Source organism: Sardina pilchardus, chromosome 18, assembly GCF_963854185.1.
Source record: "Sardina pilchardus chromosome 18, fSarPil1.1, whole genome shotgun sequence".
Taxonomy (NCBI): domain Eukaryota; kingdom Metazoa; phylum Chordata; class Actinopteri; order Clupeiformes; family Clupeidae; genus Sardina; species Sardina pilchardus.
The window spans coordinates 4,805,258-4,818,692 of NC_085011.1; the positions used below are offsets into that span (position 1 = coordinate 4,805,258).

General features: G+C 46.5%; 2 protein-coding genes across 2 annotated transcripts; one reads left to right on the forward strand and one right to left on the reverse strand.

The window, feature by feature from the left end:
* The first annotated feature begins 392 nt into the window (after positions 1–392).
* LOC134063991 (coiled-coil domain-containing protein 177) lies at positions 393–4,742 on the forward strand. The gene is made up of 2 exons (XM_062519767.1): positions 393–1,999; positions 2,652–4,742. The coding sequence occupies exons 1-2, from the start codon at positions 701–703 to the stop codon at positions 3,138–3,140; spliced, it is 1,788 nt and encodes a 595-aa protein (XP_062375751.1). The 5' UTR covers positions 393–700; the 3' UTR covers positions 3,141–4,742.
* Positions 4,743–4,807: 65 nt separating this feature from the next.
* LOC134063992 (zinc transporter ZIP9) lies at positions 4,808–13,176 on the reverse strand. The gene is made up of 7 exons (XM_062519768.1): positions 12,742–13,176; positions 12,102–12,207; positions 11,442–11,609; positions 11,097–11,165; positions 9,935–10,020; positions 7,688–7,822; positions 4,808–6,164 (listed from the first exon to the last, which is right to left on the reverse strand). The coding sequence occupies exons 1-7, from the start codon at positions 12,835–12,837 to the stop codon at positions 5,907–5,909; spliced, it is 918 nt and encodes a 305-aa protein (XP_062375752.1). The 5' UTR covers positions 12,838–13,176; the 3' UTR covers positions 4,808–5,906.
* Positions 13,177–13,435: the final 259 nt, after the last annotated feature.

Below are 13,435 nucleotides of genomic sequence, written 5' to 3' on the forward strand. Positions count from 1 at the left end.
TTAGGCCTACTGTCTTCCATATATTCACATAGTGGACGCATCCTCATAAAATCTGGGTAGTGCTGAACATAAACCTGTAGGCCATTGGTCAAAAGATTAACCTTGAGCAGGGACAACATTATTGAATAGCTCGGATTGAACTATTACAATAATGATCATTGCCATTAAGTAACATGATATTGAAATCCATGGCAGTTCTAATAACACCCGATGGGATTTCACCACTGACTATGATTTGACTAGGTTAGAGAGTGTAAGGATCTTTGACTAGGTGTTGCATGTTGAAGTTGACTCCTCCACCCACTAGAGAGCGCTGCATGATCTTGCTATGTGGTAGAACAGTCAGGGACTCTTGGTAAACAACGTTAGTGGTTTCCCATGGTCACCAAAGAAGCGTCCTAACGTGACAAACACTAGTAAGCGGATCGAGGAATGCAATGTGAGTAGTACAGTACACAGAGTAGTGTAGGCTACTCTAACCTCGATAGTCTGACCAAAATAACTTTATCTCTGTCTGGTCATGTTGTATTCACGGACAAGTTTGTAAATCAGCTGGTCTGAGTAAGTGCCTGAACTACTGTCAGAGATAAGTAGCCTATCTCAGCTTGAACGGATGACAGCCTACGTGTGGAGATTGCCATCGCCATATGGTCAGCGAAACGCCATTAGCTTGACACATTAGCCTTTATTAGCCGACAACATGGAGGACATAAGGCCGCCGTCCCCTCTACTTCATCTGGATCTCAATAACTTTGACACAGCTGATGCAGAAGGTTGCAGATATGTGCTTACTAGTCCTCGCTCATTGGAATCATGCTCAAAATTGGGCATCAAACCAGTTGATCTGTTGTTTAAGTCCCTTTCTGAGTTCGTGGAGAAAAACAAAGACATGCCTTTGGAAGCCATCACGAAATTGTACGAGGCTCACGAAAAACAACGAGTTCGACTCCTGCGCCTCTGTCGAGAGGAGCGAGCGAGGATTATAGAGGAAGGTAAAGGTATTGGGACATCCTTAAAACAGTTTCCTGCCCTTGAAACGGTTCTTGAGCATATGACTGACAGCCAAAGCACAGCGACTAAGAATAGAAACACCACTGATACACAGAGAAGGCTGGAAAATAAGACAGTTGGGGTTAGTTTGGGCCGTCGGGGGTCTGTGAGTTTCAGTGAAACAGCCTCTTTAGCCACTGGTGACCCCTTGGTCCACCTCCCAACTTACAATGGCAGGCTCCTCAGTGCCCGCAGCCAGATTGGCAGCAGCAGCCTGAGCCTGGGAGACCTGCGACACTCTCCTGCCACCGAGAAGCAGCTGGAGAAACTCACCCGGGACATCCAGAAGAAGCTGAGCATCACCGTGCCCGAGAAAGACCGCAAAATCGCCGCCCTGATGCTGGTCAAGCACGAGGACGAACAGGTGCGGCAGCGTCTGAGCGTCTGGGAGGAGCGGCAGCGGCGCGAGGAGCAGGAGAAGGAGGAGGCGCGGCGTCTCCGCGGCGAGCGCCTCAAGAGGAAGGAGCTCCTGCGGAGCATCCGGCGCTGGCAGGAGGACCTGGAGGTGCGGCGGCAGCACCGTGAGCGCCAGGAGGAGGCGCAGGTCGGAGCGCGCGAGCAGGAGATGGCCCTGCACGAGGAGCGCTGGAGGAGGCTCGCCGAGGAGCAGGAGACGCGGCGGCTGGAGCGCGCCGAGGAGGCGCGCCGCGAGGCCGAGGAGCGCAAGCGCTCGCAGGAGCGTCTGCTCCACGACAGGGAGCGCGAGGAGCTGGAGGAGCAGGAGCGGGAGCGCCGTCTGGCCCAGCGCAAGGAGCAGCGCGCGCGCCGCAGCCGCCGGACCCAGGAGCGCCGCGAGCGCCGCCGCCTCCGGCAGGAGAACGGCCGCGAGGAGCTGCGCCACGCGCTCCTCAGCAGGGAGGCGCAGCAGGAGGAGGCGCGCGCCCTGGAGGAGGCCCAGCGGCGGCTGCTGGAGCAGAAGCTGGCGCGCTCGGGTCAGAACCGGGCCCAGGTACATTCATGCATACCTTGGCCGGGTTTTCCCAAAATCGTTAAGAAGCTCTTAAGTCCTAGGAACTTCTTAGGAGCGTTCTTAGAACATTCTTACAACGCTCCTAAGAAGTTCTTAGCACTTAAGAGCTTCTTAACAATTTTGGGAAACCCGGCCCTTATCTATAGTATTCTACTGCTCCTTTAGTCATGTTGATTGTTGATTTGCTTTTTAATTTTCCTGTTTACATTGTTTACATTGTACTGTATGTTGTGTGTGGTGTCTTAAGCTGCTGGGACCTTGAATTTCCCCTTGGGGATCAATACCGTAATTTCCCGACTATTAGCCGCGGCTTATAGATTGATTTTGCAAAATGTCTTCAGCTATGAGGGTAATACAGGGGGGCAGTTAATATGGCGTTAATATGGTTTTGTTTCTCTCAACTTGCATAAAACACTGCCCTGCGGCTTATACACAATGCGGCTTATATGCGGGAAATTACTGTAAAGTATCTATCTATCTATCTATCTATCTATCTATCTATCTACTGTATCTATCTATCTATCTATCTATCTATCTATCTATCCATCCATCCATCCATCCATCCATCCATCCATCCATCCATCCATCCATCCATCCATCCATCCATCCATCCATCCATCCATCCATCTAGGTGCTGGACGCCCGGCTGCAGGAGCTCCAGCGGCGGGCGGCGCGGGAGGACGAGCAGATGCGGCGGGCACAGCTGCGGGCGGGCTGGCAGAGCCGGCAGAGGCTGCGCGAGAAGCACGTCCTGGCACAGCTCGGGCAGCAGCGTCTGGAGCAGGCGGAGCAGCGGGCGCGGCTACAGCGGTCCGGCCGCGTCCAGCAGCTGCGGCGGGAGAACCGGCGCAAGGAGCGCTCGCACCTGCAGCTGCGCGAGGAGGCCGAGCGGCGGGAGGAGGCCGAGAGGGAGCTGCGTCTCCGCGCCGCCCGGCTCAAGGAGCTGCGCTGTGAGGCGCTGCAGAGGGAGCGCGAGGAGCAGCTGAGGGAGAGCCGCAGGGTGGCGCAGGCCTCCTTCACCATGAGGGAGCGCGTGCGCCAGCACACCCGCAGCTGCACCTTCAACAAGATGGCGCTGGAGGCACAGCTCTTCTCCAGCCTGGGCAAACTCAAGATGTGACATCATGGCACAGCTCTTCTCCAGCCTGGGCAAGCTCAAGATGTGACATCATGGCACAGCTCTTCTCCAGCCTGGGCAAGCTCAAGATGTGACATCATGGCACAGCTCTTCTCCAGTCACATCATGGCACAGCTCTTCTCCAGTCTGGGCAAGCCCAAGATGTGACATCATGGCACAGCTCTTCTCCAGCCTGGGCAAGCTCAAGATGTGACATCATGGCACAGCTCTTCTCCAGCCTGGGCAAGCTCAAGATGTGACATCATGGCACAGCTCTTCTCCAGCCTGGGCAAGCTCAAGATGTGACATCATGGCACAGCTCTTCTGCAGCCTGGGCAAGCTCAAGATGTGACATCATGGCACAGCTCTTCTCCAGCCTGGGCAAGCTCAAGATGTGACATCATGGCACAGCTCTTCTGCAGCCTGGGCAAGCTCAAGATGTGACATCATGGCACAGCTCTTCTGCAGCCTGGGCAAACTCAAGATGTGACATCATGGCACAGCTCTTCTGCAGCCTGGGCAAACTCAAGATGTGACATCATGGCACAGCTCTTCTCCAGCCTGGGCAAACTCAAGATGTGACATGGCCAAAAGCATCAAAGTCCGGCTTCAGAAAGTAGAAGTCTGGTAGATCAGCTGATCACCTGTGTTAAGCGCACAGGTACAACCAACACATGGCAGGACTTTTACTCTCTGAAGCCGGACTCATCACTGGTCAACCCCAAGACCAGCTCTGTGTCTCTGGCCATACTATTGCCTCTCTCTCAGAGTACACACATGCTTGAGCAACAACAAGAGTTACAACTACAAGAGTCATACTGTAGCACTTCAACAACAAGTTAACAACAAGAGTTATAGCACGTCAACAACAAGTTATAGCACTTCAACATAACTCCGAGACTAAATTGAGACTTACGAAACTGTTATTCCTAAGGGTAGCGATAAACTAAACAGGGTGGAGGGATATCTGAGCTGTGAAGAGAGGCTAATGTACACATTGGGAAACTCACAAACTAAACAGGGTGGAGGGATATCTGAGCTGTGAAGAGAGGCTAATGTACACATTGGGAAACTCACAGACAAACTGCATACTCTAGCTGTGGAGTGAAATAGAGGAGTTTATCGTGAAGACCAAAGCTTTCTTAAAAGTGTTACTCAAACAGGAGGATTATAATGGTTCAGGTCAGTAATTGTATCACAACACTGTTGAAACCCTTATATCTACATGTAGTTTATGTTGGAAATATTGTACGTGTGTCAAATGTGCTTCAGTGTTTTTGTTATGAATTTATTGCCAAGAGGAAGGAATGAGGTATTTACTTGAAACAAGCCACTTCCAAAGCACCAGCTCAGGGATTCAAAACTTGCCAGATGTGTGTAAGTCCAGTGTGGTTCATTAACCAAAGACAAACAATACTATGCCAGTATCAGTATGAGCTAGACTGTTTTGTTTTTTTGTGATACAGAGATTTTATGGTAATGGATAGATTGAAAGGTGCTATTCTGATAGTTAAATATTGAATTATTTATTTATCCATATCTAGTTATTTATGTAAATAAAGAGATTTATGAGAAACGTTGTTTTTTTCTTCTCTCCAATGATGGTTTCACTTATTTATCAGAACAATGGAACATACACACCAAAGAAAGATGCAATATTGAAAATAAAATATCTTACTCAATCGTATTATTTATTACAACCCAGACTGATAAAGGGGCAAAGTTGGATAAATAATGAAACGAATGAACAAGCATGAATCTGAATTCCTTTCATTAATCAAAAGCAAAGTACAACTAATTCTCATTTCACTGCTACAAGTTCACTTGTAATATGGCTTCTGAGTCAAAACAAAAACAAAAGGTATTTTGCAGACCTCTTTGAAGGTATTTCTACAGCTCTTAATAAATGTAGTCTTTTGAATAAATGTACATTGTATGGCAGCCTGCTTCATTTGCAACTAAGATAAAGTCACAAATGTAAATCTATTATTAGCTGTAGAATGACAGACAATGCTATTGAATCACATCAATCATTCTACTAGTTCAACAATATCCACTAGTGCTCCTGATTGGATGAGGTGTCTTCAAATGGTAATCTACAATCTATATGGCTCCTCCATCAAACCACTGTAAAGCTCTGCAAAAGCAAAAATCTTCCATACTAAATATATAAGAGGAATGTAGAATGAAATACAGAAAATTACCGCATTTAAAACATTTGATTTTTAGTAATTCAACTGACCAGTCAGATTTTTGACTGATCGAACCAGACGTATAACTAAAACTTTTCTTGTTCAAATGGCTTTTGACGTGTTGCCTTTCACTTTAACGGCAACGTTAAATAAACATATAAAGATCATTCCAATAGGAATGGACCAGGATGACCTTCTTCACCTTTGAGAATGTTCATTCAATGAAACATTCAGCTGAGATCTTGTGCCTAGATCCAAGGCCAAGGGTGAAACTCTTTTGGTCTCTGTAATATATGGCTATTTGTGTGCATTCCTCACGGGATCCTCTTGCACTATAGTTTACTAAAGATTGATGGGTGTAGAGAACATGGTGCTAGTTTGGCCATCAGAATTCAAGTGTGAATTTCAGCTTCAAAGGCGTTCAGAAAAAAATAATATAATATTTACAAAAGGTGGTTTTGGTTAGGTAATTTTCCGTCATACAACTCTTTATGAAATGTACCATTCCTACACAAGGGGAAAAAAAACATTTGCAAAAGTCATTAATACACACCGTGGAGATGTGTTAACGAGTGTGTCAATCATCAGGCAATCCAAGGGCGAGTAGTACAGGAAGTCCAGCTCCAATAATGAGCGTGAGACTCTCTAGAATCCCTAGCCCCCCCTGCTGGTAGGCTCCTGTTCCTGCATGGTGGTGGAGATGGTTGGATTGGTGCTGCCCCCTGTTGCTGATCTCTGGGAGTACATGTACCGTTGCAACATACAGGAAAGTTCCAGCTGAGAACAACAATCCAATTCCAGTAGCACTTAAACGATGCTGAGGTGATCCTCCAGTCTAAACAATGGAATGTATTGAAATTATTAATGGGATAATTCAACAATGCACAGGATTACTAGTTCTCACATAATCCCTATGAAGCTAGCACGCTATATGAAGCAACACTATACTGCCCTCTAATGGTTATAATATCTTACTACACCACTTCACCTGTGAAGAGTGAAACTGAACATTATTTTCACAACAGTTTATAATTAGTAGTTACAAAATCACGGTTTCCCAAAAAAATAAAACAGCAGGTAATTTAATCCAGGGCTGATAGACAGGAAATTATCTGTGCCTGAAATGATTATTTATTAATTTATTTATTTTCTGTATGTTGTGTGTAGCTATATGTGCATGTACAGTATGTGTATGTGTATGTGTATGTGTATGCAGGTACGTATACGCACTTATATGTCATATGTGTATGTTTGTTACTTTTATGTTAGCAGCACGGTAGCAGTAATGCAGTCCAAGTCTAATTTCCTTTGGGACCATAAAGTATATTCTATTCTATACAAAGTCCGCCTCAGGTGTTGGGCGCGGGGGCTCAGGGCTGTGTCCAGAAGTCAAGCGTGCACGCTGGGCAGTGTGCATTTTCCGGAAGTTATGTCAGAATAGACTGTCCGAAAGTCAAGTGCTCTCACTAGTTGGGTACTTCGTTTGGCGTGATTTCCAAGCATGCATCGATGCATCTTTTTTGGCCTCAGATATCCCATAATCCATTGCACAGCGCAGGTCAAGCTCCACACGTCGTGCAAATCGTCAACACACCCCCCTCCCCGAGTCAGGTGACGCCAACTAGTTAGTGCTGTCCAAATGTAGGTAGGAACGCATACTGAGGAGCAAGCTAACTAAGACGCTACTGGAAAGAAGGTACTATCCAGCGTGCACGCTTGACTTCTGGACACAGCCCAGGTGTTGGGCGCGGGGGCTCAGGTGTTGGGTGCGGGGGCTCAGGTGTTGGGTGCGGGGGCTCAGGTGTTGGGTGCGGGGGCTCAGGTGTTGGGCGCGGGGGCTCAGGTGTTGGGCGCGGGGGCTCAGGTGTTGGGTGCGGGGGCTCAGGTGTTGGGTGCGGGGGCTCAGGTGTTGGGCGCGGGGGCTCAGGTGTTGGGTGCGGGGGCTCAGGTGTTGGGTGCGGGGGCTCAGGTGTTGGGCGCTCAGGTGTTGGGCGCGGGGGCTCAGGTGTTGGGTGCGGGGGCTCAGGTGTTGGGTGCGGGGGCTCAGGTGTTGGGCGCGGGGGCTCAGGTGTTGGGTGCGGGGGCTCAGGTGTTGGGTGCGGGGGCTCAGGTGTTGGGCGCGGGGGCTCAGGTGTTGGGTGCGGGGGCTCAGGTGTTGGGCGCGGGGGCTCAGGTGTTGGGTGCGGGGGCTCAGGTGTTGGGCGCGGGGGCTCAGGTGTTGGGTGCGGGGGCTCAGGTGTTGGGTGCGGGGGCTCAGGTGTTGGGTGCGGGGGCTCAGGTGTTGGGCGCTCAGGTGTTGGGCGCGGGGGCTCAGGTGTTGGGTGCGGGGGCTCAGGTGTCGGGCGCGGGGGCTCTTACGGCGCTGAGGATGAAGTAGGTGCTGATGGCCAGCACAGGGGCGGCGGCGGAGAAGGCCAGGAGGTGGCTCTGGATCTGCCTGCGCTCCAGCCCTGCATGCATCAGGAAGGACACCAGGCCGAACGCAGCCGGAGCCTGGGGACACAAGGCAGACCACATTCACCTGGGTGGACACACACACACACACATATATATATATATATACTGTATACTGTATATAGCATAACGCTGCCGGAGCCTGAGGACACAAGGCAGACCACATTCACCTGGGTGGACACACACACATATATATACACTGCTCAAAAAAATAAAGGGAACACTGGTTCATAGGAGTATAGCATCAATTGCAGTCTCAAGAGCATGGAAGAGATTCCAGGAGACAGGCAGTTGCTCTAGGAGAGCAGGGCAGAGTGGTAGATGGTCGTTAACCCAGTAGCAGGACCAGTATCTGCTCCTTTGTATATACAGTGGGGAGAATAAGTATTTATTTTGAACCCATGCTAAAGTTGACTAAAAAGAGGAATATAAAATCACGTTTTGACAATTGATCTTAATGACTTAATTAGTAACAATCCAACCGCTAAGGACACCAATTTTCTTTGTGATTGAGGAAGGTATCGTAAAAAAATAAATGTTCTTCCTTAAATACAGGGGGCAAGTATTTTTACCCCTATGTTAAATTCCCATAGGAGGAGGAGGATTTTTTATGTTTTTATTTTTAAAGGCCAGCTATTTCATGGATCCAGGACTATGCATTCTGATAAAGTTCCCTTGGCCTTTGGAATTAAAATAGCCCCACATCATCACATACCCTTCACCATAGCTAGAGATTGGCATGGTGTTTTTTCCAGTTAGAATATTAGCCTGTTTGATGTACATATTAGCCTATTTGTATTGAACTAGTGAAGCAGCAGACATATAGGTTGAGTCCGTTTTTTTTCTTCCGGATGTTTTTTGTCCTTCAGTAAATTTGTTTCAATTTCAACACCCCATTACTCACACACACACACACACACTCCCAAGCAAACACACACAGAAGAGCACACATGCACAGAAACAAACACACCCTATGCACACACTCATTTACTTGCACAAAAGTTGCAAGAGTAAGTGATGGAGTAGGAGATGGAGACAAATTGACAAGCGTTACTTATTTTTGCAAAGAGAATGTGCAGGACTGAGCGGCAGTCATATTTTATACCACTTTGCGGTACACCTATTGTCACTTACACTAAGTCATGAAAAACACAGTAGATATCATAAAGATACAAAACTTGATTTTCACAGGAAGTGATCTTAAAAGGCTTCAAAGGATAATGAGTGTAGGACCGCAACATGAGTTGAATGAGTGAATCCTGTGATGCTTGTCTGTAACTCCTCTGTATTTTCTAGGTTTAGTTTTATTTGCATAGGAGTATCCCTTTCGTGTCCTCTTTAGTTAGCTGCTAAACACACACACACACTGATGGTAGAAACTAGACAGAAGGTATGTCAAAACCTCTTCTGTACACTCTCAAAACAAACGTGAATGAGTTGTCTTGTGTTATTGATGACACATATTGTGCACCAAATAAAAAAAATGAAACAACACAAACTGTGTTGTCTCTGTTAGGAGACAGAGTGTCAATGCAAGTTGTGTTGTTTTCAACACATTTGTTTTAAGAGTGTAGGAACTACAGGCAAAAGCACACACATAGACTTCTCTATATTGTAGAGACGTAACAGATAACAGAGCCCACAGTATGTGCAGTCTGATCCGGAGCTGATCAGATATGTACTAATGACGGTTAATGGGTTGTTTTGATAGAGGTGGGAAACTCCAGCTACAGAGAGTCAAAGTCCTACCACGTACTGTATCTGTGCCAGCCATTCACTTGAACCAGCTGATTCTAATTAGCACAACTCTTCAGCCAGGTGGAGCAGCTAAAGCCCACCTTACACTGACAAGATTTGGGAAAGATTCTTGAAAGATTGTAGTATTTTTTTTTTACTAATGCCCCTCATTCAAGCTTTACTCAAAAGACTACAATCTTTCAAGAATCTTTCCCAAATCTTCTCAGTGTAAGGTATGCTTAAGATGTAGAGCAGCTATGAGATCACCTGTGTTAAGTGCACAGGTAGAACCAATACATGTTTGGACTTTTACTTTCTGAAGCTGGAGTTGTCCACCTGTGTCAGTGGTTGATGTTTTGAGGTGATGGGTCTGGTCTTGACTCCAGCTCTGCTCTGCTGCATGGTGTCAGTTACCTTGTGCAGAATTACTGCGAAGAAGACGATGACTTGCACAGACACCTGTGACGAGGCCGCTGCCGCACCCAAGGCCACTCCGTCCGCTACACGGTGACAAAGTACAAGAGTCTGAGCACAATGGAGAAGCTTTAGGCACCATTGGCAAACATGACTCCCGTGATCTCAGGGCACTCAAAGCTGCTCTTAAGCAATTTCCCCTAACACACTTCCTTTTTCTCTCAATAAACAAACAACAATGGTGCCACAGATTAAATGGATACACTTCCATACAGTAGTATACAATAACCAACAGACCTACATAGAGTTGTCTGGTGTTTTGCGTGAACAAAAGGAGGGAAAAGGAGAGTACTAAGCCTTTGTGCTTGCTGAAGGCATTACATTACATTTTATTCAAAGGCAGAATGCGTCTGGGCTGGTCATGGAATCCTAGACTTCAAAAAGATGTAATCTCCGTCCAGTGCTCTACATCTTATCTAACTGGCTGTAGACACAGCAGAAGTATGGGACTACGAGCCAGCCACTGGGACTGTAGAAGTAGCACACTGTGATCAAACATTATGAAGAATTTTGCTACTGAAGGGACACGCAAACCTTTTTCGGTTTTGTTTTTGTTTTTCCTTTATTTAGACAGGATAGTGAAGAGGCTGACAGGAGCGAGAGGTACGGTGGCAGATGGGGTCATGAAATGACCAGGAAACTCAAACCCCAGTCACTGTGGGCACTTGGACCCAGATGTGATATGGGCGCTGTAACCAGTTGTGCCACAACATCCCGACACAAAAACGTTTTGGGAAAATTGCCGTCTTATGGCTTATTTAGCGTCTACCCTAGAGTTCAATAAAGGGACACATTCCATTCTCTCTCCTGTGCATGCCATAACGTAGTCTGACACTGTTAGCCTATCTTAGCATAATTCACTGGAAGTGGGTTCCACCAGTTAGCCAATAGCTCTGAGTTAACCTTGTAATGGTTATGGTTATATGATTTAATGGACGCTTTTGTCCAGAGTGACATACATATAAAACCAATACAATAGTTGAGTATTAACAGAACCGTTTTAAACTGTTGGCAAAAGACAACATTAAGGCAAATAGCTATTTGCTATTGCCTTTGAATATTGCAGTTGAATGACTGGATGTTCAAGCTACTGTTGACCTACCTGCTGCATGAATCACAAGTCCCAAGGTGGCTGTGACACTCGTGCTGTTGGACACGCCTGTTCGAGGATCTGGAAAGAATTAAGCGCAAAGTCCATAGCATTCAGTGGACTTGTATCTTGTATCAACCAGAGGTTGGAAATGAATAAAATAAAAATAATAAAATAGAGGATGGCTATCTCAAAATGACATAAGACATTCCTAAAAAAGGCAAGCAGTGCTCAAGGGCTTATCTCCATCTCTGAGCAGATCAATTCAAACGATGAATCACTCAAGCAGAGTAGTTGTACTGTAGCTGTCTGGGTGATAATGAGTTAGTGACTTGTTAGTGATCTGAATGGACTCGCCATGTATGGAGCAGTAGCTGCCTATCTGGTCCACCACAAACATGAGCGTGAAGCCGATCACCAGGGAGACGCCGATGAGGAAGTGGGGTGACAGGCCTTTCCCGGCGACCAGCTCAGGGCCAGAGCCACTAGAGTTAGCAATGGCTGCCATCTTGGAGCAGACATACTCTATAGGGAAAGAGAGGGAAGAGTAGTGGGAAAAAAAAAACACTTATCACCAGAGAATGAGCTGCCCTATGTGTAGCCAAAGATCATGTGAACAATACAGCATGCGATACACAATTTAAATAGTTCACAGTCCATTTCATAAAACATTTGTATTTTAAATTCCCGATGTTATCCCTGTCCCTTGAGATTCAGGGAAAGGAAACCTTGTCGCCTATCAGGAGACATTTCAATGAATGAGCCTCTGTAAAGGTGGGATTTATCTCGAGAGGGCTTTGATGCCATTATTATTATTATTATGATGCAGTCCTCTGGTTCTCCATCTGGGTCTCCTTTCATGCCACACAACAGACCAGCGAGGGATAAAAGTGGGGTTGGCTAGGCAACCCCATCAGCAAAGCAGTGCTTTCCCCATATGAAGAAAAAGAGGTAGTCAACATAAACAGATGGGGGTGATGGGGCGTCTGTTACCCAAAAGACATCTCCTCCACTCACCTCTTGATGAACTCTCCATCAACTCCACCCCTTCAGGAATTATAACAGCAAGAGCTGTGCCACATAGGAGCCCTGCCCCGAATACACTGACAAACTGCAGCTTTTCCTGCAAAGGAGACAACAGTATTTAATAGCAAAAATGTCGTAGGGTAGGCCAACATTTAAACCATCAAGTGACCAAAGTGCATGTAGGGTGTGCATTTCGGCAAACTGTACGTTAGGAGGGGTTGACTGAGTATGACTATCCAATCAAGCATGCAATGTAGGCTATACCAAGATTCAGACAGAATGTCAGGACTGATATCCTGTGCCAAAAGTCAGGTAACAAGATCGTCAGTTTTACTTATCGAAGTGGTGATATAACTTAATTTAAAATGCGAGATATTCTAGTACATCTTTAATAATCTGTGTTTTATAGGCATATGTATCTGTAACACCAGTTAGGCTACATTGTAACATTGCAATATTGTTACAATGTAATTGCCATCAGAGGCTTGTATGCAGACCTTATTTGTTTTGAGTGCGTCTCTGATCAGCAAATAAGGTGCTCCACTAATTCAAAAATACCATGATCTGCCATTAAAAACTTAAGAGGACAGTATTGTGAGGAGATACCTCTGTCGGTCTGTTTGTCACTTACCTCTGAAAGTCGGATTAAGAGGGGTATCATGCCCAATATAAAACATCCTACGAACATAGCCACTGATATCAAAATAATTGCAATTGCCCCGTCCATGGTTGTGGAAGCAAGCTGAATCTACAAAATCGAGGGTCATGAAGTTAGCTGGCTAACGTTAGCGATCATAGTAAACAAAATTGAGCCAGCAAAACTCTCAGACATCAGTGAGCTATAACCGACAACTGTCTTTCGAATTGTTCATGCCCATAATTTATCTATAGCAGCGAGTTAATGAAATTGCGATCCCTGAGACACAGACTTAAAGTTCTGACTGGTACGGCTGAAGTTTCCACGTCGCAGAACCGCACGTCTCTGTGTTGTGCAAAGTAGAGGTATCGTTTTAAGTGGACATCTCGCCAGAAAACCTAGCGTCAGAAGGCGGGCACTACAGCAGCATAGGCCACTTCACGAATGCACTGAGGAACCAAACGTAGCGTCAGCCCCTCACAGTCTATGACCCTCGGCATTACTTCCCTTTATATGGGCTCAGAAATCACAAGACTACCTCATGAGACCAGTATGCCTTCACGCTCTGGCTGGCATTGGAATCATTTAACTGTAACGCTATACTGGACGGTCATTATGGTCTGTCTCATAGCAAGGCTACAATGCAACAACAAATGCAATATATGGAAGAAAGGTCAGTCTAAACCAA